This window comes from Lineus longissimus, chromosome 17, assembly GCF_910592395.1.
Source record: "Lineus longissimus chromosome 17, tnLinLong1.2, whole genome shotgun sequence".
Taxonomy (NCBI): domain Eukaryota; kingdom Metazoa; phylum Nemertea; class Pilidiophora; order Heteronemertea; family Lineidae; genus Lineus; species Lineus longissimus.
The window spans coordinates 9,042,148-9,065,497 of record NC_088324.1 but is presented as its reverse complement, the minus strand read 5'-3'; the positions used below and the strand labels follow the sequence as shown (position 1 = coordinate 9,065,497).

Genomic DNA, 23,350 nt, shown 5'->3' with positions numbered 1-23,350 from the left:
CTTTGGTAGAGCATCTTGGTTGCGTGTCCAAAACACTCCACTCTCAGAACGAGGCTTATGCATTTTCCATTTAAAAGTTGACTTTACGGTACCAAGGTATTTTAGAATAATGAATAATGGTATCAAGTAACTAAAAGATCATGAAAACTTATTCGTTGATTTATAAGGCAAACCCCCAACCATGTTGGCATACTGTTACTTATCACATGCCATAGATACATACGCGTTCTTGTTTGTGGCACTCAGAAAGAAGGAAATTTCGCAAAGCCGCCGAAACGTCAACGTGAACGGTACTGCATTGTTCGACATCGGTATCGGGAGGTCGAACAATGACATAGGCGTTCACGTTGGCATGTTGGCATTTCGGGGGGTTTACGAAAACGCCCTATCATAAAATGTCCGTCTACGAGATCAGGTGATATATTTACCGGAGGATGGGGGACATGGTCCTTCTGTCAGTGACACATCATCAATAGCTATAACGGCATGTGTCGAGGGCCCAACAACACCTTCAATAATAATCTAAAATGGAAAATCGCAGCATTACGACACGTGTTTGACCCTCTTTAAGGGCTTCACCTCACTCTCCCATACTGTTGAATATCAACTCAGCAATGATTTTCCTGTAGAGATGTTATTTTCCATCTTTAAAAAAATCCGACACGGGATTTATAGATGGGGATGTAAGGAATGGCCAGAAAAGTAATCACAAAGTCGCCACTTTTAATTGATGAAGCAGAGAAAATTTAAAACTTGGCAAAATTAGCGTCATCAGCGCTAGGCATGCCAGATAAATCACCACAAGCAATGGGCAAGTGCATATCTCAGAGACTAACCTTGTTTTTTCCCCAATAAGATTCAAACCAAGGATGCACAGCACTTAGTGTATACATCCATGTTCAAACTAACAAATTTACACGAATTTTGTTACACCATTATCAAAATGCGATGGCGATGCGATGAAGATAAATGTATTATTTTGATACGACATAAAGATGGTCGGAGCTATTGAGACGTTTCATTAGATGAAACGTCTAAAGGTAGTTCTGACCTAAAATACCCTGTGGAATCAACAGCTAATATCAACAATCAATAACCGAGAGCTTGTTGGCCGTTACTGCTGATTCAACAGGGTTCAGAAGTAGCCACCTACAACACCAAAAAGAGAAGAAAAAGAAGATATTTACCTTTTCACCAGGGTATCCAAAAACATCTATGCGCTGATGTATCCAAGTTCTTATGTTGTGAAAACCCTTATCCGAAAAGACAGGCTGTGTAGCATTACCAACATACACTTTCAATGTACTTGCATAGTTCGTATCTCTCAGGTAGCTATATTTGTTAAAGTAAAATTCGAAGCATTTCGGGTCACGATTCCCAAGTTTCGGACTCTTCAACCGCGCCTTTTCTCCCGGGAATCTTAATGATGACATCAACATGTAGTGCCCATCTGTAACCAAAAGTTTAGTCGTATGTTTAAATCTACAGGTTAAGACAGCCAGGTTTAGATCTGTGTGTATACTTACTGGAAAGATAAATATCAATGAGACGCTTTTGGAGAAAACCATCGTCATCCTTGATAGCGTCAAACAGACTGACAAGATCGACCCAAGCCGTTTTTGTCCTGTTTTGGTAAAAACTAAATCATATTATGTTGTTCTAATTCGAAATTTCTACCGACAGAGTGTTTGACTATTTCACAGCTGTACAGTACCATACTGTACAATGGCCGCTGGTTTTCGAATAAGAAATTCCTGCTCGGTGATTCTGAAATCAAGGTAACAAAAGCAGTAATGAGATCCACGCGACGGACGAAGCATTTTAAAGGGTTTCGCGCCATTGAATCGAACCTCCTCTTTACCATGATGTCGGCGATATTGGTTAAAACCAGACGAACTTACTACTAGACGCATGATCAGAAAGTGGACCAGTCCAATCGGTTGGTGTCCTTCCTTGATGTCTTGTCCAATTAAAATCACTGCTTGGATCATGTGTCCACTTGCAAATATCATTGTCAAAATCGCAGCGGAATCCTTCGGCTAAAACAAAACGGTTTAGTGATAAAGGATAGAATGATAAAGGATAGGATGACAAAGGATAGAATGATATATGCACGCTTGTTATTGGGGAGGTTAAGGGAGAACGACTTGAACTTCAGTGATCGTAAGACAGTTTTTTTCTTTTAGATCCCTCAATGAGCGAAAAGAATTATATACATGTATTTCATTTATATTGTCACTTCACCATTTAGGACTTATCTTCTTTGATGAGTCTGTCTGTGCAGAGATAGTCTGCATTACTAAGCTGCATCCAAGAGGATATCTTGACAGTAGATTAGGCTGTAAGTCCACAGGTGGTGAAGAGAGTTTTGAAGGGACAACTTTGGCATAAGATAAGGTAGTCAAGAGGATAATACCTCTGCACGCCACCATGCGCAGCCACTTGTAGTATCACACGTTCAACAAAGGGCAAATCTTAAGTACATGTATGTGCGATTAACACATGTAAGCTGTGTGCGTTGTTTAGATACTTTGACAGAAAATATTCCAACACAAAAATCATTGAAATGAGAAATTATCATTGGCCTTGTTCATGTATTACCTGAAGTATGGGTTGATGTTGCAGCTGCTTCTGTTGTTGAACCTGTTGTTGCTGCTACTGTTGTTGAACCTGTTGTTGCTGCTACTGTTGTTGAACCTGTTGTTGCTGCTACTGTTGTTGAACCTGTTGTTGCTGCTACTGTTGTCGCTGACGACTGGTCAACACAGTCAAACAGAGTGGCTGACTCGGACCACGTTCCTACCGATTGATGACACGTGATTTTCAACCTTTTCTGTCCATTCAAACATTCCAACATCACCTCTTCACCGGGTCCATTACCTCCTGTGACGCTGATGCCAGAGCGATGTACAATCGGGGGGCACGCCTCTATTAAAGAAATACAGATCGTCAATAAGGTAGAAGCGCTATTTCATTATCTTACATCTTACATCTTAGGAGTATAGAAGCATTCAGTTGGCGAGGGCTGAAGGTAGTATAAGACACATGTCATCACAAGGGCGCTACCGCGTTTCCTCAAACTAAATGCACATGATTCACGTACACGTTTCACATACTTGTAGGCGAGCACCAAGTTGTTATCAAATCGCCAAATCCCGAAAAATAGAGGTAATTGATGATCCCTCTGCATACGCAGTGATCATGGTGATAGAACGTGACAATTTATTTTCTGATGAAGATGGTTATAAACAGTCAATTTACTTACTTCTAGGGCAAAAGTCGTCAGATAAAGTTATATCATCTAAAGCAATCCCGCCATTATGTCCGGATCCCATATTCCCTTCAATGCCAATCTATAAAACAAGGTTATTTTAAGAGGAATTGAGTGATAGGCATCAAGTAAATACTTAAAGCTTGAAAATTGTAGAATTTACTGCCATTAGTATGCACATATATGGCTGAAATTTTTCTAGTTAATGACTACTATAGCAGAAGCACGAAGTATTTACTCGTCTAGCGTTTACTTCATAAATACACTGTGGTAGTAAATACTTCAATTGGTTGGCATAAAATGGGAGTTGACACTACACATTTTGTCGTAAATACTTCATCGAAAATCCTAATGTAGGACAGACAAACATTGAAAGTCAACCACATGCTGACAAATGACCATAGCTAGCAGCCCCGGGAGAGGAATTCTGGCCAACTCGAACCTGCATCCAAGACCAGCTTTAATAGTGACCAGGACAAATTACGACGGACAAAAGGACCGTCCATTTAACACAAAGAGCGCAGAAGGAAAAGACTCAAAAAGTCTACTTACTTGTTCATCTACATACAATCCCACATCGAGTGTAGCCAGCCACCAATGATCTCCATAGCCATCAGCCTTCTCCCATTTCTGGTTCAAGTCATATATTCGCCCATACCCAGTTAAGACATACACACGCAGTCGACCAATGTTTTTTCCCGACATATAGTAATAGAATCGTAGACATCTGCTACTATGGTGTTCAGTATTTTTAGGGCTGAGAAGAATTGCTTTTTCATTTATTGTCCTTTGGAATGTCTCCATATACATATAAAAGCCATCTGCAAGAGAGCAAAATATAATTAAAAAGCACGTTGTTGTCGACAGATACCTTGTGAGCTTCGTCTGGTGGTGGAAATGTTTAGTTATCATCAAATACTCTCGATGGTTTACATGTTCTTTAGCGCACACTAACCGAAGGGTCTACCGGTTAGGACCGCCAAAGAGAATTTTCTATTTTCTGCTGTGATTTATTTGTCTTGGGGCGGAGAGTATGATGAATAAATCAAGGAAGTGACTACTTGGCAAGCCCGGCTTACCAAACAGCGACTTTTTCTTGTCCTGAATGGAGAGCCAAACTCATTAATATCAAAGTAAAGTCTCCAGCTCGCCAAACAGGGTAGATTTTTTACCTGTTTGGCAAGCCCGGCTGGCCGAACAGGGTGGCTTTTTAGTGCTGCTTGGCAAGCGGCTCTCCAAACAGGACAAAAAAGATGCCTGTTCGGCGAGCGGCTTGCCAAATAGACCCGGCCAAAAATCAATATTATGCTACCAAATGTTCTTGGCCAATAGCGTAACTCGATTCACATCATGTGATTTCAAGTCATCACATCGTATCGGATCCAAAAAAGCAATAACGGATCCAAAAAAATGTCGTAACGGATCCTAAAAGGTTTTAATCATTATTTTTAATCATCATTTTCTTTCATTATTTTCCTTTGGATTGATTTCTTTGCCAAGACATTTGGTTGCATAATATAGCAAATAGTGGATGTTTAAGGTCGTCCAATATGGAATTTTGCTGGACTCAGAAATGTCATGGCGGACTCGCAAAGCCTCGTCCGCCATGACATTTCTTCGTCCATCAAAATTCCATATGGGACTCCCAAACATCCACTATTTGTATAATGTCAGTCGCTCTCTCTCGAAAAGAAAACGGTTGGCGTGTATCTTCTTTCCATGACGGATTAAGGCGCATGGCTATCGTGACTAATGAAACACATCAGTAAACAAACTCATCCCAAACACTTTTTCTCTGGACACAATTTCCATTCACACCGACAGTAATGCAGACTACCATATGGTATTTTTTGCTTCGGCTCATTAACCCAACCAAAAAAGTGCAACAGCCATTCGTCCTCACCTCCACTTATGCCTTCAGTATGATCTGAACTCGGACCTGCGCCCCGACTCGTAGATCCGTTTGTTCTTGACCAGGTGAAGTTTCCACTTGGACCGTGCGACCAGTCACACAAACCATCTTCAAAATCACACTTAGGCCTATATCTATCAACTGAAACAAAGAAAAGTAAGAAAACAATCTTATCGAAACATTGCGGCCATTTCTTCCTCGTTAATTTAGATATGCATGTATATGTACCAGTAGTATCTGCACGCATAAAGTTACAAAATATTGTAATCTAACGGTAGTTAAAACTGATATGCGCTTTGACATTAATGACCCTGTTGTTATCCACTAAAGAGACAACCAGGGCAATGGAGTCAGGGATGCCGAGAATATTCTAGCTACGAACGTTTAGGCGCCAATGTAAAGCCTAGACATCATAGACTAGTGGTTAACTAATATGGCGGTTGGATTTCGCATACGTTTTAGCTGGATATGGCGGTTTGCAGACATAATCCTACGGGCTGGGTATATATTAAGTGACGGCTCAGCTCCCTTTAAAAGTACCTTTCTTGCAACTCCATTTTGGCTTCATTTCACCCTTGTTACAAACACTTTCTCCCGTTGTTGCTGAAAATCCGGGGGTGTCATCTCCCGCGTCAATTACGTAGCTGCTGCTGCACTGGAACCTTACAGTTTGCCCGTGAGCAATTATTGAACCATAGCTGTTGTTAAAGTTCCCGTTTGCGGGATTGGTTAAAGAACAGGATGCTGAAAAAGTCAAAAACATCAAGAATAAAAGTCATATGTAGCTTCAATTAACATTAAGGTTATAGTTATCAATATGAAAAAAAACACACAAATCATTTAAACATTGTAAGTAAACAACCTACCATTTCTACAAGGCGGGACGGCGCTGAAGTTCCCAAACTGGCAGTCCATGTTTTGTTTAACAACACCTCTTCGCCTGATATTAAACTCGTAGCCTGGTTTACACATCACTTCCAATGCTGTACCATGTTGGACAGAAATGTCGTCACATTTAAAGGAATGTAAATCTGTGTCTTGTGGGCAGGTACATCTCCCTGAAGAAATAAAACGCATATGCTAAAAATTTCAGTCGCCCTCACAGAGCATCTCAAAAAAGGTTGAAACATAAATTTGTAATTCTTTCTTGGCCTGGGGGTTGATCGTTTTACAATCTAAGCTTCGTCGTTTTAAAATACTGAGGCTTCCTCATGTATCACACACCTGAGCAACCTAGGACAAGGTCTATATGATATTTCGTTCAGTATAATGGCCGTGGCAAGATTACAGACTTGACACGGTGATTTTGTTCGTCTGTACCCTCGAGAAGGCATTCAAACTGTCTGTTGGCCTGCATAGACAGACGCATTTTGGTGTTTTTTTTAAAAAAAGCTCAGTTTTAGAAATAGTGGTCTGATCATAAGTCGAACCAACAACCTTAAAAGTGTGGGAAACGCTCACCGTTTCCCTTATATTATCTGCAGATGAAACATTTTTGAATGTTTCTGTTCCCGAGTGTCCCCCTGGTCGTTCATGTTGTTTGGGAACGGTAAAAGGCGAGTTGACACGTTGTTCCCCGTTTACCGGCCATAATGAAAAGGCTTGGTATTTTTTTTGTTAATTGTATGGGAACACTGAAATATGAGGAGATACCAAAAACATTACACCGGGGCTGGCTTCCTCTGGGCATTTGGTTTCCAGGAGAGTGTGTGCATTACCGGTGCTTACATGTACTCGACGTCTTCCCCGGGCGACAGTTACATGAGAAGCAGAAGCCTTCGTGAAAAAAATTGGACGAAAATCAGTGTGCAACCGTTACCATTTTGAGGGGACAACGATGAGAGTGAGAAAAAAGGGTAACGAAATTTATGCGAACTCGGAACGCCTATACGCCGGCTCGGTTTACTTACTTTCTTTACAGATTGGAGAATGGGAAAGGCCATTATAATTGCCGTTATCACATCGACGCCAACCATCGAATGTATTCTCAGAGACTTCGTACTTCGGTTTACATGAGAAAGTGGCATTTGTTCCATCGCGAACGTATTCATTCGGAGGTATGTTTAGGACTGGTGGTGAATAGGTCACCGACTCCAAACTGTGGAAAGCTTCGTCTAGTTTATCACATGGTGCTGGAAAACCAAACGGGATATGTACACATACATGTACATGTAAGATAACATCAAAGCCATATTTTGGACAACATTACTGGTTATAAGTTAGGCAGTAAGAAGTTTACTCTTTCTTAAACGTTACTATGAATATGAAGCTGACAAATCTGTCATTATTTTTTTTCTGTTGGCGTTTAGCTGATAAATCTGATTAATTACGAAACATTCCAGGGTGTTGGGAAAAATAATGATAATAATAAAATTTGTAGATGGTACAAAAATATTCTTTTAACACGTGTTTTCAAGTATTCGAAGATTGCAAATCAGTACATGCACTTTATTTTGAGCAGATTGTTTGTAGGTATCATAGCTATACTAATTTAGCTACTAAAGATATAACTAATATCAATGCAACAATTAGGACATTATAACATATCAAATAATATATTATAATGTAATAAAATGGATATCCATACCTTGTTCGCATTTCTTCCCAAAAACAGTCACGTCAGACCAATTACCATACTTGCACTTGGTGGTCAACGAATTTCTGTTCATGGTCGAGCTGAATACCTGACTTCTTGGGCAAGACACGTAAACTATAGCATCGTGTGCGATGGAAGCTGATCGGGGACTGAACAACAGCTCTTGGTTGTGGCCTGTCGGTAAGCGACATTCTCCTGAAAAAAAACCACCGTATATTATTTTCACGACCTTCAGATTCCTTTCCAAATAAAGTGTACACTTGACTATAGTATTTTGTAGTTATTGCCTTACCGGTGTGACAACGATGCGATTCCTCTTGCAATTCGCGGAGTCCAATACGATTAATTTTGTGATTAAGACTTGGGCATTATAGTTGCAAACTCTAACGACTTGCCATCAGTTCTGAGGACTTAACCTCTGCACTGGCAAGGGACGACAAAGAATACACATTGCACACTTTATATAAAACAACATGTTTACATGTTTCGCTAGATTTCCCTTCCAAACGGTTTATTCAATCCTTATTCAATTGGGTTCTCTTATTTATTATCATTTTGATATTTGCATGATTGGTCAAAACAAATAAGAGATAATGATAAAGCTAGTTTTATGCTCAATTGGGCCAAAGTGGTCGAGCTTAGGTTTACTTGAAATAGATTTATAATTTTAAAACGAAAATGATCATTCAGTGACGGTTTTTTCTCAAGAGAGAAAAATATAGTATTTCGCGTATGCTTATGGGAAAATGTTTTCAGTAGATTGGAGGCGGTGTATTGAAGTCCACGTACTTGGCTTGCATGATATCACCGTTTCTGTTGGATCCCATGCCCCTTTTTGACAGGTTACACGGATTGTTGATGTACCAGTCGCTCCAAAATAATAACCATAACGTCCCGAATAATTTCTCCGTCGAGCCAGGTAGTGCGTCCCTCTGCAACCAACATCAATTTCACTCTCATGCGCCACATATTCTCTGGCGTCTATTCTGATTGCATCATGAGCGTTGGTAACCGCCACTCCATCTTTCTGCCATTTTGATAATGCACAGGGGGCTGAAACGAGTAAGGATGGAATTTAAATGGCTCTAACATACGATAATATTACCCGGGCACCGATACTCACAGGACATGTTTCGAAACAGCAATGTTTGTTACTGGTTCAGTCTACTAGCATACCAACATGTGCGGAGTCCCTCCAAATAGCAACTTACAGGCCTCACATTGGTTAAATTGGTTCGTTACACGGGAGGATCAAATGAATTGTATTTCATGAACGTTTTGTTGCCTGAGAACATGATTTCAAAATGTTCACTACAAACCTTCAACGCATTGCTCACGAAACGCTCCTGGAAACGACCATATTCCGAAATTACACTGTGTGGTAATTGGTGGATTGGTCTTCGACGAGTTCAGCACGAAACCATCCTCACATGCAATATTGATTGATGCCCTATGATTGAAATACCGGTCGAACGGGTGAGACAGAATGTTATTGATGACATGTCTTCTGTCTGCATGGCTCGGCACTCTACAGCCCTCTGAAAGTTAAAATAATCAGCAAAATGATAAGGTCTATATTACATACATCATGCGCACTTATACACGCAAAGTATACAGGCCTACACGTGACCCAACAACTACGTTTTAAAAAAGGCCGGGTCTATTTGGCAAGCCGCTCGCCGAACAGGCATCTTTTTTTGTCCTGTTTGGAGAGCCGCTTGCCAAACAGCACTAAAAAGCCACCCTGTTCGGCCAGCCGGGCTTGCCAAACAGGTAAAAAAGCTACCCTGTTTGGCGAGCTGGAGACTTTACTTTAATATTAATGAGTTCAGCTCTCCATTCAGGACAAGAAAAAGTCGCTGTTTGGTAAGCCGGGCTTGCCAAGTAGTCACTTCCTTTAAAAAATACAAATCTACAGTTATTGCACTGTATGGTCGTTGATATACGGCTCTCAGTCGGAGCACGTCTTGATGTGACTCTTATTACGACATCCTGAAAAAAACACACCGTATATTATTTTCACGACCTTCAGATTCCTTTCCAAAAAAGTGTACCCTTGACTATAGTCTTTTGTAGTTATTGCCTTACCGGTGTGACAACGATGCGATTCCTCTTGCAATTCGCGGAGTCCAATACGATTAATTTTGTGATTAAGACCTGGGCATTATAGTTGCAAACTCTAACAACAACCGTTTAGAGTGTCACTTGCTCGTGACTGCGCCATCAGTTCTCAGGACTTAACCTCTGCACTAGCAAGTGACGACAAAGCATACACATTGCACACTTTATATAAAACAACATGTTTGCATGTTTCGCTAGATTTCCCTTCCAAACGGTTTATTCAATCCTTATTCAATTGGGTTCTCTTATTTATTATCATTTTGATATTTGCATGATTGGTCAAAACAAATAAGAGATAATGATAAAGCTAGTTCTATGCTCAATTGGGCCAAAGTGGTCGAGCTTAGGTTTACTTGAAATAGATTTATAATTTTAAAACGAAAATGATCATTCAGTGACGGTTTTTTCTCAAGAGAGAAAAATATAGTATTTCGCGTATGCTTATGGGAAAATGTTTTCAGTAGATTGGAGGCGGTGTATTGAAGTCCACGTACTTGGCTTGCATGATATCACCGTTTCTGTTGGCTCCCATGCCCCTTTTTGACAGGTTACACGGATTGTTGATGTACCAGTCGCTTCAAAAGAATAACCATAACGTCCCGAAGAATGTCTCCATCGAGCCAGATAGTGCGTCCCTCTGCAACCAACATCAATTTCATTCCCATGCGCCACATATTCTCTGGCGTCTATTCTGATTGTATCATGAGCGTTGGTAACCGCCACTCCATCTTTCTGCCATTTTGATAATGCACAGGGGGCTGAAACGAGTAAGGATGGAATTTAAATGGCTCTAACATACGATAATATTACCCGGGCACCGATACTCACAGGACATGTTTCGAAACAGCAATGTTTGTTACTGGTTCAGTCTACTAGCACCAACATGTGCGGAGTCCCCCCAAATAGCAACTTACAGGCCTCACATTGGTTAAATTGGTTCGTTACACGGGAGGATCAAATGAATTGTATTTCATGAACGTTTTGTTGCCTGAGAACATGATTTCAAAATGTTCACTACAAACCTTCAACGCATTGCTCACGAAACGCTCCTGGAAGCGTCCATATTCCGAAATTACACTGTGTGGTAATTGGTGGATTGGTCTTCGACGAGTTCAGCACGAAACCATCCTCACATGCAATATTGATTGATGCCCTATGATTGAAATACCGGTCGAACGGGTGATACAGAATGTTATTGATGACATGTCTTCTGTCTGCATGGCTCGGCACTCTACAGCCCTCTGAAAGTTAGAATAATCAGCAAAATGATAAGGTCTATATTACATACATCATGCGCACTTATACACGCAAAGTATACAGGCCTACACGTGACCCAACAACTACGTTTTAAAAAAGGAAGTGACTACTTGGCAAGCCCGGCTTACCAAACAGCGACTTTTTCTTGTCCTGAATGGAGAGCCGAACTCATTCATATTAAAGTAAAGTCTCCACCTCGCCAAACAGGGTAGATTTTTTACCTGTTTGGCAAGCCCGGCTGGCCGAACAGGGTGGCTTTTTAGTGCTGTTTGGCAAGCGGCTCTCCAAACAGGACAAAAAAAGATGCCTGTTCGGCGAGCGGCTTGCCAAATAGACCCTGCCTTTAAAAAATATAAATGTACAGTTATTGCACTGTATGGTCGTTGATATACGGCTCTCAGTCGGAGCACGTCTTGATGTGACTCTTATTACGACATCTTTGGTTTCTTTAGGGACTCCTGCAATTATATCGCGGAGTCCCCAATCATTGTGTTTCTACAGCTGATAATGTCCAGGGCCCGGCTGTTCAAAAGCTCAAAAGTCACGTTATCCCTAACGGTTGCGTTAAGTATCCTTAAGGACGTTGTCTCTTTCAGTTAAACCCATTAAAATTATCATATTTAGACTTAATGTCTCCGGTAATGCTAACGTTGTTTGATCACCGCAGCCCTAGTTGACGTTCAGCTCCCGCCCAACTCACTTATTTACATGTTGCGCTTCATAATACTATTCCGTTATTTCACGGCATAATTTGGTAATGTTTTATTAATTCCCAACTCAATAATTTACAAGATGCACTTCATACATGTATGTCATTCCGTTATTTTACGAAATATTTGGGTGATTCTTTAATATTTTCAAAAGGGTTTATATTAAATGACTAAGTGCATTTGTCATTCCTTTTTTGTTATTCCCCGAAGTTCCGACTTACTCTCTTGGCATACTTGAGGCTGAGGGACATTCCCCGGCCTGTACTTTCCGGTGTCACATTTCACCCAGCCACTGGGTTCATTTTCAGATACTTCATAATTCGGTTTGCACGTGAAGGAGACGTTGCTTTCATGACGGACATATTCTTCCCTCCATCCTAACGAAACAATGGGTTTTGAATAGTGCACGGAGTCCACGACTAGTCTGTTCTCATTAAGCTTGTCGCATGGGTCTGGAAGAAATGCAGAAAGAAATCAAAGGCTTTCTCCGTTGTGAGAATCATGATGATTTCCTATGATACACAGGAATCAAAATGGATGATATGAATACACTGAAAGTATTTATTTACCAAGATGGATTCGAAAACAGTGATTTTTGTCATACATCCATGTACATGTATCTTAATGATTGAGCTAGAGCGGCAATGTCTAACTTTTATTCATCTCCACACTAGCGGAAGAGACAATAACAGTACGTACGAACCACGCCAATACATGTAGGTGAGAATACAGGCAAATCCGCACATTTCATCAAAAAGGCTGTAAAATGTATCGGACCAAAACAAGTGACCACATCTTGATACCAATAAATACAAAATGACTGATATTATGGATACTTTCAGCATTTCCATCAAATTCGCTAATTTGTGACCTTGCCAGTCTGGGCCTTGTCTGCCCCAAAGTCCAAAAAGGATGCTGAGTAACTTACTTGGGACGCATGTCGCATCAAAAACTTCTTTGTTCTCCCATTTTCCAAACTTGCATCTGGTGGTGAGTGCAATTCTTTTCATAGTACTGTTGAACACTGTCTTTGATGCAGAACAGCTAATGGTAACGATAGTGTCGTGCGTGACATAATCCATGGGATAGTAATACGTTGTCCTCGTCCTGCGCTGCCAGTTGGTCGTGTAAAGACTCAGGTCGCTTGAAACACTGGCAGGAATAAAACAGTCCTCTGGAATAAAATACAAGTGGTAAACAATCGATCATCGTGGTCGTCTTTTATTATAATCACCATCATCGTCATGGATTCAGCAGCAAAGGTGCGAGAAGAAGGTCGGGGAGGCAACGCACGCCCTTTTTCGGAAAAAGCATTCGTTAAAACTGACCAAGAACATCTCTTAAAGAATGGCTTCGCTAAGTTTGCGTGCCAGCATTATCCTCTACGCCGTGAAATTATCTTTTAGAATGTACAATAACTTTCACCAATGATCAACTCATAAGATGGAGCGAAAATTCTGTTAGTACCGAATCTCCCGATGTCATTCAGTCTCAAAATTCACTCTTTGCTGTGTCATCTGCACACTGGCGATCGCTTCACGGAGAGCTCACTCGTGGTCAGATGGAATATATTAAAGGTGATTCAGAAGCGAAAATAAGTCTTTGGGCATAATGTGGTCGAGACGATGAGTGGATTTTTCAATAACTCACTTGGCTCGCATATGCGAGTTCGTTTGTTCCAGCGTCGTTTGTTGCAGGTCAACCTTAAAGTGCTCCCTCTGTTCGCCGTCTCATGTGTATCCAAACAAGTGATATCTGCGGTGGTTCCGTGCGTGTAGTATTTGGACGTCCCGACATCGATGATATCAGTGGAATAGGTAACATCTAACAGGTTCTCGTCTGTTTCGGAAAGCTTGTCGCATGGCTCTGAGAAAGGTGAAGTTTAAACAAAATGTTTATGTGTGGAATACAATTATGTTGTTGGAAAAGCTGTTAAGAAATCAAGAGAATTCGCGAACATCTAGCTAGCTATCAGTTTTATTCATGCCCTAAAGAGCGAGAATGAGAATATCCAAGAGCAGGAATATCGATCGTTCCGCATATGCCCTTCGAAAAGCGGCGCAGAGGGCCATGATCGCTAGATTACTCCATCTCGAAAGGGAAGTGCAATCGCCAGGGGGTGCAGTCGCCAGCCAGACCTGGACAAGGTGGTATCAGAGTCTTTCAAATCAATTCATTTGAAAGACTCTGGTGGAGGTATTGATCGTGAGGCACAGGGGCTCTTTCGATTTGTTGCCTCATTCAACACGCTCAATGGCCTATGTGAAGACAGCGAGACTTTCGCAGACCATAACGCCAGTTCATCAACCGCTATAAACGTGCTCCCAACCACTTCGATTGGATCCCAAGCCATTACACGATAGACCAGTGTATTCACCAACTGGCCCCCCTCAAAGTAAACCGCTGGCCAAATGCATTTTAATCAGGACGAATAATGACTTGAATCTGCCCTCCTCCTCCCCACTCATGACTAAGAATCGATGAGCGCTGATTGGCAGTTTGAACTGCCACTGACCGCAGAAGATTAGAAAATGATGCTCGACAAAAAAACTTACTCTCTGTACAACTTCCCTGGGTGAGTGTCCCATTGTCGCACTGCAATGTTTTCGTCGAACTACTGGGGTAGCGAATATCGGTTGTGTAACCCCGGTCACACTGGAGTTTTACGCTATTCTCGTGTTCCAAAGCACTTGGGGAAAACGATCCTCCCCATTTGGTTTCGTAATTTCCATTTCCAAGGCTTGGTACTCGACATTTGGCTGTGAAATTAGAAGCAAACAGGATAAGTGCACTTCCAATATTGGAGACCTAAACGCGAGCCCTGTTTTTGAGAGACAGTGTAGTGAAGTTAATAGACATGATGGAAGAACAAGTTTCTTTCATAAAAAAATGTATTTTCTTTCTCTCTTGGGGGCATAAAAAGATCAGCTAATCATTTTAAGTCCAGGTTAAAAATTTGCTATGCTCGGAGTTCAGGTACTGGTATTCTTTAGAGAGAGGTGAAGAAATGCTTTAGGATTTTAAATTGGACAGCTTATTTCCTCGAGTTTGACATTAAAATCACCAGGGTCGTGCAGTAGCAGTAATATAAAATAATTGCCGGGTCTATTTGGCAAGCCGCTCGCCGAACAGGCATCTTTTTTTGTCCTGTTTGGAGAGCCGCTTGCCAAACAGCACTAAAAAGCCACCCTGTTCGGCCAGCCGGGCTTGCCAAACAGGAAAAAATTCTGCCCTGTTTGGCGAGGTGGAGACTTTACTTTAATATTAATGAGTTCGGCTCTCCATTCAGGACAAGAAAAAGTCGCTGTTTGGTAAGCCGGGCTTGCCAAGTAGTCACTTCCTAAAAATAATATGGATCTCAGTGTTGCCAGCTGATTATCATCGAGAAGTATCTGATCTTTTCATGTGACTCCTATTATAAAATATTATATACATGTTTTACATGTACACTGTACGTACCCCAACATTTAGGAAGTGAATTAGACCATCGACCATCTTTCTGACAGAGGATGTAGGCCCCTCTAGGATTAATGACTGGATCCATGGTAGTGAAATCATTGCACCTGAAAAAAGGTAAAGCTCGTCAAATTCCTCAATGACGAGCAAGGGAGTGCAGCGAATGAAGGCGGTTCAATCTAATTTTGGGACCTAATACAATTTTAAAGTTATATAGAGACTTGCAAATCAACTAAAGAAATCCTTGTTCATAAGAGCCCTTTGACGATTTTGGGGGTCGATCTGACAGGGGCCGATTTTTTCTGATGTACATGTTTTTCATCAAAGTCGATCAAGAGATAAGCAGTGCAGAGGAGAAGATGTCGAAATCAATGCACTTTGTCTGTCAAGAAATCGGCCCAGTAGTTTTTGCACAAGAGCCCAAAAGGCCACAAGCCTAAGCGTGGTAACTCTCGTGACATGCTACGCATTGCAAGTTGTTTCACGTGCATGATTCTGCTCCAGCAAAACACAATGTTTTTTAAAGCGTTTCGCGATGCCAGAATGTGAATTTTCCCCTCAAAAGACCAAACTGGCTTTTATGAGCCGAGAATTTCTATGCGAAAACAAGGATTATCTGTCATGTCTATGATAAGATTGACTTGTCACGTATTTCCATATCATTGCAAATATTGGCTTCCCTTCGCCTCGTTTTTAGAATGTAGCGGTAAGCATTTTACAGAAAAAGAAATCATATTTTGAAGTTGATTTTGCACAGGGGGAAGATTTGCCATCAGAGGATATTTCACTGTGTTCATGATACCGAGAAATAATCGGGCAATGTTTTCCATTAACATTAGCATAGAGCTAAAGCAAGATTCCTTTCCTACAGTCTCTCCGCGTTCCCCATCTGAAGACTTGGTCTGAGGGGGTACGCCATTTGTGATAACTGGTGGGCAAGGCAAATAGAAATGCAGTTATACACAATGCCGTAGTGCAGTTATCATGCATACGAAGTTGCTGAAACTTGGTGCTAGCAGTACAATGTATTTGTATACCTGTCTTTTCAACGACAGGCTGAAATTTATATTAAGAACGTATTTACGCAATTGGAAATTTTCAAATTCAATTACAAATTTATAACTTTCAACGAACGGCATTGGCCTTTTGCTTACACTACTGCCTGTCATGACCCTTACCCAAAACGTCTTTGTGACGAGTACGTGGTGAGACCAGCTTGGAGGTAACCATTGAAGATGTGTCCAGGATCATAGCAATCCACAACTAAAAAAGGAACAATAAAACATATAGATATGGAAAATGTCTATTAACATGCTTCTTTAGGGACTTGGAAATGAACGAGTTCACGTACACATATTATCGAAAAGTTGAATTTGAAATACATTAATAAATTCTAAACGAAGAAACTTATATTCTAAAACCCAAAACACTAAGGGGAACCTACGTTCACAGGCTATCTTGCTCGGCGCATAAGTCCAGTTCCCGTATTGGGTACACGAAGTAAAGGTTTCGTCATCGATCTGTTTCCCTTCCAGCCTGTACCCTCTTCCAGAGTCGCAGGTGTACTTGTATTCCGACCCGTATTCAAAACGGTTGCTTTTGCCGCGTCGAATCTGGACATTTCCATTCGGCGGATTGGTCAGTGGAGGACACGTTACAACTGCAATATAGTAATTAGAATGGAAGTGACTACTTGGCAAGCCCGGCTTACCAATCAGCGACTTTTTCTTGTCCTGAATGGAGAGCCGAACTCATTAATATTAAAGTAAAGTCTCCAGCTCGCCAAACAGGGTAGATTTTTTACCTGTTTGGCAAGCCCGGCTGGCCGGCTTTTTAGTGCTGTTTGGCAAGCGGCTCTCCAAACAGGACAAAAAGATGCCTGTTCGGCGAGCGGCTTGCCAAATAGACCCGGCCATTAGAATATGCTAACTGGACGCACGGTTGTTGTAGGATTTTCCGCATGTTATTTTCCCTTGCATTTAGGAGCTATATGTCCTGTGAAAACTACCTGAAACCTGATGGACTGCTATGAACGAAATTGTAGTTCCATGAATGAATCAAATCTAAGTATATTTTTGTTGAGGATTTCGACAGATAGGATAATGCAATGACATGATATCTACGATATGACCATGAGACCCATTGTATTAGGTCTTGCATGCAAGAAAATTTGCACTTCTGTCAGTCACAGTGCGCACATACGGCAAACTGAAATATTCCATTTGTCAATGAGACGACGATGTGGTCTGACTTGTATTCCAAGCCACTCTGTTGGTTGCGCAGCAGTACTGCTTGTGATGCATAACTAAAACATTGCGCCTTGTCTTGGCCATAGCGATGTCGGTGTCGAAGCCATTACCACACAGGTCGGTCAAAAAACAGAAGCAGCCATCATTACATTCTAACGTTTAGTTTGATTTGTTTTAGAATACCGCTCGGGAGGAACCGTAATTTCCCCCAAAATCTCGGCCTTGATATACACATTTAGCCCAGTACCCGCGGTGTTTTGTGAGGGTACAACAACACCTCAAGCTCGGTATCAACTCTTTGATGCAAACAAAGTAAATGGCACTTACTGTCACACCGAAGACCGATGACAGTCCATCTTTCGTTCGCCTGGCAAATTGTCGACATAAGTATTCCCCGCGTTTTCTTGTAGCCAGTCTTGCACTGGTACCTAACTTCTGCCCCAAAGCTTGTGATTCTACCGCCAACCAGGTGCGAATCAGCATTGGGGATGATAGCTGGATCTCCACAATTTACGGCTGAAGCAGGAATTAAAGTCATACAACAGTGAATTTTCGCAAAGCCCCCTAAACGTCCATTTGAACACCTATCCCTTTGTTCGAGCTCCTGACCACGATGTCGAACAATGGGACAGGCGTTCGCGTTGGTGTTTCGGGGGATTTGCGAAAACTCACTATTTGTGAATTGGTCAAAGCTAAAGTTAACCCCAAACTTTATCAATGTAAAATGTTAAATATGTGTATTGATCTGACATTCACATCCTTCACTAGTTTGTACACATTAGTTCTGTAGACTTACGTTCGCATCTCATGAGCCTTGTATCATAGCTTAGGGCTTCCCACCTATTGCGTCTCGCGTTACATTGGTAGTACGACCCCCCTCCTCTCCTCTCGTACCCAGAATGACAAGTGTATCTGTATCTGTGTGGAGCAAAAGTGGTTTAGTCAGAAAAAAACAGACGTCTTGAAAAATCGAGACAGAAGAATTAAAGGCAGTGCGTCTCGGGATAATGCCCTGCACGGATTTATGACCTTTACAGAGATTATGCGTAGAAGGCGCTATTAAAAAATAGATATGTTTCACACTTCCTAATTGCTACCTTTATTTTGGGGCAACTGCAGTTCATTAAATCTTTCACTAGACTGGAGAAATTGAATCAAGCATCTACAGGAGCACTTACTTCTCACCGTGGTAGTAGGCTTTATCCGGTGTGTGCCAGGCATGAGCTATGGCTGGTGGCTTGTCGCATGTTGCTATCATGACGAGAAGATAAACAACACCATCAGACAACACGAATGAACCAGAAGATTTGAGCATTATGTTATAACCGTTAAAAAGGGCATGACCCACGCATTTTCAACATCAGGCCACAAGTTTAACTCTCTCAAAGTTGTACAATGGAAAATCTTGAACTATAAACTTTATTTCATAAAACCGCAAATGTTTGTTATCAATTGTTAACTCACCTTTAATGACACAAGATACCTCTGCCCCGTCCCAAACTCCGTTAGATAGACACGTCCGGTTCGCTGCACCTTTCAGCGTGTATCCTGCCGCACAGGTGTGGCTTGCCACGGCACCTGGGAAGGTTTTTTTGTGGGAGAGAGTCACGGTGCCGTTTCGAAGGGGAGGAGTTTCACATTTCCCAATTTGACCTGAAACATTAGTATTTTATGGAATGTTTGCTATTTGCAAAATGAGTGTATCTTGCAGGAAAATCGTATCGGAGATGCATTCATTGTTTTTTGCGTCAGAAGATCAAGGGAAATGTTTGCAACAAGATTGAGAACTCTTTGGGTCAAAGATACTCAATGATGGAATATTGAAGCAAAATGAGTGTATTGAATGAATTAAAGTATAATACATGTACAGGTACAGACCAACTCTCATCCATTCAGTTAAGTTAAACCTGTGCGGATCAACGTTTAGAAAGTTTGAACGACTGTCCTGGTGACCATGCGCCGAACAGTAGAAGAGGAGATGAAGCAGCCTAGACTGGCGTGGGGGAACTTCTACAGACAGGCTGCCGACCGAAGGCTGAAGAGATGATTGAAGCCTCAGGCTAGGCACGAGGGGGCTTTAGTATTTTAAGTACATTTTTTACGGGGTGTGTAGACGTGACATGTTGGGAAAGCCGTGATGGTTGTTGGTCATCATGGGTTTTGCAGCACCGACCTCATTCTTCCCCAAGACAAACCAACGGATTATTGGGTCAAAGCCTGGCATGAAGAGGTAAACTTGATGACACGTCAAGCCATCCTTTGGCTTACCTGATTGCACGCAATGAGGTGCAGGTTGCCATTTTCCCTTGTTGCATGTTATTGTGTCGTCATCAGTTATGGACTCGTAGCCTTGGTCACACCTGACCGTACCACTGTCACTGTTTCGCGCCCACGGCCCGTGGGTGGGGGTAGAGGCAGAACTTTTCTCAACGTGACCGTGTTGTATGTCCAGGAGGCAGGAGTCTGCAATCAAACCATGACCACGTTCGTTAGCGCCGGTGCGGAAGTAAATATATAGTTCTTGTAAACAGTCCCACTCCATTGTTTACGGACTGTACAATGATTTGGAACTAGAGGTACGTGTACTTCGCCAGCACCTCAGACTTTGATCGTAGAATAGTACAAAAGTGGTCAGCAAAGTAAAGATATTCACAACAAGCGCTTTTAAATGAGCCGTTTTGACAAGGAAGAACTATGTTTTCATGTAAATTGAAATAGAAACAGTCCTTTCGAAAGGACAACAGATTTTACATGAAAGTAGAGTTCGAATGTTTTCTTACATCACTGCACGAAATTAAAACGCTAAAAGGGAGACTACAGGCACTATGAGTTCGGGATCAGAATGTCGTTCTCGCGCTGACCAACAGGCAGAGGAAGGGAAATAGTTCTTGTAAAAAAATGAGCTGTGCCGATGTACTGCAAGATACGCATGTAAGAGGCCCCTATCGGCACCGTCGTATAATTCAATCTCGTCCACCTGGCTCCAACCTATAGTCTCCCTTTAAATAAGCCATTTAATAAAGAAAAAAAGAACACATTATGTTTATCAAGTAATTCGCAGGAAATAAAAACTAACAGCACTTTCAAAGGGACAAACACGTTTTCCACGATATTCTATATAAAACTTACATTTATGCCTGCACACTGGCAACGGATCAGCACTCCAATGCCCAGCAGAGCATTTTACCACAGGGTCACCGAACATTACCATAACATCAGGTCTTGTGCATTCAAATTCCATCTGCAGTGTGGCATCGAAATTATCCTTGATTTTGCTGTAGGTGTTGGTTCGTTCGGAGGGCAGGGGCCTTGTGCAAGCTGAAAAGTTTGATAAGAAGAGTTCGTAGACCGAAATGTAATTTAAAGAGAGGTCAAACAAGACTACGAATGTCTACCACTAACCAAATGTCTACCCTATTCTAAACTGGCAACCGCAAATCATATCGGTGGAGTGCTTCCTTGTGTTCTAAAGTTTTCCTGTGTCCCCGCCCCATGCATCCCTATGACCTTGTGACGCGCCGTAGACGAATTTAACCTTCGGCTGGCTTTTGATTCTCTGGGGGTTCTCGTGGACAGTTGAAATTTGGGGTCCGTTGCTTAATGGCTGACATACGCATATACTCATCAAATTTCTTGTGAAAGTTCCTCGTCGCAAAAGGCGACAAATGTCAAAGTTTTGATGACTGTTGGCAATATCAAATGACACTGTCAGTTTTAATCTTTAAAAGACTATGTTGTATGGAGACTAGCTTTCAATGGGGATTTGTACTTTGACACGCGAATCGGGCCACTCGCTTGATAGGAAGGGTAACATGGAAAGGGAGAAATGACGCCCGTGGCATTTCTTGCGTGGTGTGCTGAGCTGGCGCGTAATAGGTTGACCTTACCGATCTGGTTCTCGCACTGCGCCGGTATCTTCCATTTACCATTGGTACCGCACTGCACCTCTATGGAGTCTTTCAGCCCCTCTTGGTGGGCAATCTTGAATCCGGGCAAGCAGTGGAGGCATGCCGAGTTATTCGCCGCAACAGGGGTCGTTAGGTCCGCGCTATCCGCGAAACAGGAGGAAGAACTTTTCAACACTCCTCCGAACTGGGGTGTCGGGTCACATTTCGCTGCAGAAGAAAAAAGCACCACCGTTATGGAATTTCGACCTGGTTGGCTTTTTGGCTTCTTTGGGGATTTACCACGAACATGATGAAGGGATACGTCATACGAAATAGACAAAAATTGGGAGGAGATTTGGGTGGACTTGCTTTCACCGTTTTCTTGATGAATCGCCCCTAAGGTAAAACTGCCAGCAGCAAGCGTTTTTTGTGGGCGCGTGACTATGCCATGACATACATCCAACTTGACATCTAAAAAATGTTAGATTCTAATATTGAGTAGAAGTGTCCCATGTCGGTACTATTTATAGTTACAAAGTTCTTGGGTAGAACTAACGGTATACATCGAGTCCCGATGAGTCATGCTCTGCAGTTTTACGCCCTCTATACAGGGACTCTATCACTATAATTAGTGCCAGCCAGGTATTTCTCTCGCTCCTCCTTTAAGAAACCGGTACGTAACCGCGGCGGAATTTTCCAAACTGAATTCAAAGGACATTTAGTCATACTAGATGACAGTACGGCACTTTATCTCCAATTATTTTATGCGCATTCTTACCCACGACACACGCCTCGTTCACTCCTGGATCCCAACGACCCTCGCAGCCGCATCGTATGGAACCCACGCTCTGTTTGGTCCCTTTAAACCAGTAGCTATCAAAACATTGGACAGACATGACTGTGTCGCTGTCGTAAGTAGGAACAACACCGCCACTGTATACGTCGTAGTCGTAGTTTCCGTACCCATCGTAGTCCGCTGGGGTAGTCCCGGGGACTAGCAACGACGTGCCGTTGGATACTTTAGGTTCATTGCATTTTCCTGCAAAGAAAACTACAGCTTAAAGAAAATTTGATGTACTATATAGATGTAGATTTTAAGAGCAAATTTGGCCCAATTTCGTCCTTTTTTCTCGCCAAGCTGATGGCATTTCAAGGGCAGTCCTGGACCTAAGGTGGTGATACCTATTTCCTGGAAATGGGGTTGCCTGAAGATAGGAATATATCACGTAGACAATGGTTTCCACGAAAACTCTAGTCTTCTTCCGTGTTCAGCAATCTACTTGAAGTACTTCGCCTCCTCCAATGTTTACGATACATGTATTTTGAATGATTTAGCTAACTACTAATTGATTTTAAAAATACCTTTATGTCATGGTACACATGTATATTCCAGTTGCCGGCGGAAAATGTAAACTTTTCGTTCTTTTTTTGGCGGGAAGGGAAACCAACCTATCAGAATGATGTTGGCCGCGAACGTGATCTCACCAGGAAATATCAATTTTATGGACCGGACACGTGCCGTCCAATGAGGAGGTGCTGGGAATCCAAATGGTCGTGTAATAAACAGTTTTGTGTCACACAGGATAGGTTACATGTAACTGCCTCTCAGAATGTGGCCTTGGGGCGTGGGCTATAACGAATGGATGATGACGCTTGCCAACATGGATTTAAATCGGTGTCATTTTTATAAGATGACAGTCAATGCACATCAATAGACCATATCAAGAAACCTGCTAAGTTGAAAGTACCGATACCTGTACACTAGAGTATAGCAGAGTACATCACTTACCTTGGCATTGATAATCATCCCCTCGCACACGGTCCTTGCCGATGAAAAGACATAATATCCACAGGCCTATAAACTTCATTACGACGCGCCTTTCTGCACAGG

At 42.0% G+C, this 23,350-nt stretch overlaps 1 protein-coding gene across 1 annotated transcript in view; it reads right to left on the bottom strand.

Annotated features, from left to right (window-relative positions):
* LOC135501152 (sushi, von Willebrand factor type A, EGF and pentraxin domain-containing protein 1-like) overlaps window positions 1-23,350 on the bottom strand; it is a 28,632-nt gene extending 5,282 nt beyond the window's left edge. Inside the window, exons 1-31 of the mRNA XM_064793015.1 lie at window positions 23,249-23,350; window positions 22,238-22,498; window positions 21,460-21,687; window positions 20,702-20,890; window positions 19,841-20,035; window positions 19,037-19,225; window positions 18,751-18,823; window positions 18,369-18,490; window positions 17,900-18,088; window positions 16,768-16,983; window positions 16,502-16,586; window positions 15,327-15,430; window positions 14,423-14,626; window positions 13,518-13,733; window positions 12,796-13,041; window positions 12,089-12,319; window positions 10,923-11,141; window positions 10,395-10,658; window positions 9,099-9,317; window positions 8,569-8,832; window positions 7,771-7,974; window positions 7,094-7,315; window positions 6,050-6,241; window positions 5,724-5,927; window positions 5,175-5,324; window positions 3,824-4,092; window positions 3,266-3,353; window positions 2,602-2,928; window positions 1,902-2,039; window positions 1,188-1,450; window positions 429-522 (exon numbers count right to left, since the gene is read on the bottom strand). Coding sequence (XP_064649085.1) covers window positions 429-522; window positions 1,188-1,450; window positions 1,902-2,039; window positions 2,602-2,928; window positions 3,266-3,353; window positions 3,824-4,092; window positions 5,175-5,324; window positions 5,724-5,927; window positions 6,050-6,241; window positions 7,094-7,315; window positions 7,771-7,974; window positions 8,569-8,832; window positions 9,099-9,317; window positions 10,395-10,658; window positions 10,923-11,141; window positions 12,089-12,319; window positions 12,796-13,041; window positions 13,518-13,733; window positions 14,423-14,626; window positions 15,327-15,430; window positions 16,502-16,586; window positions 16,768-16,983; window positions 17,900-18,088; window positions 18,369-18,490; window positions 18,751-18,823; window positions 19,037-19,225; window positions 19,841-20,035; window positions 20,702-20,890; window positions 21,460-21,687; window positions 22,238-22,498; window positions 23,249-23,327 — 5,944 coding nt within the window. The 5' untranslated portion in view covers window positions 23,328-23,350. The remainder of the gene's footprint in view (window positions 1-428; window positions 523-1,187; window positions 1,451-1,901; window positions 2,040-2,601; window positions 2,929-3,265; window positions 3,354-3,823; window positions 4,093-5,174; window positions 5,325-5,723; window positions 5,928-6,049; window positions 6,242-7,093; window positions 7,316-7,770; window positions 7,975-8,568; window positions 8,833-9,098; window positions 9,318-10,394; window positions 10,659-10,922; window positions 11,142-12,088; window positions 12,320-12,795; window positions 13,042-13,517; window positions 13,734-14,422; window positions 14,627-15,326; window positions 15,431-16,501; window positions 16,587-16,767; window positions 16,984-17,899; window positions 18,089-18,368; window positions 18,491-18,750; window positions 18,824-19,036; window positions 19,226-19,840; window positions 20,036-20,701; window positions 20,891-21,459; window positions 21,688-22,237; window positions 22,499-23,248) is intronic.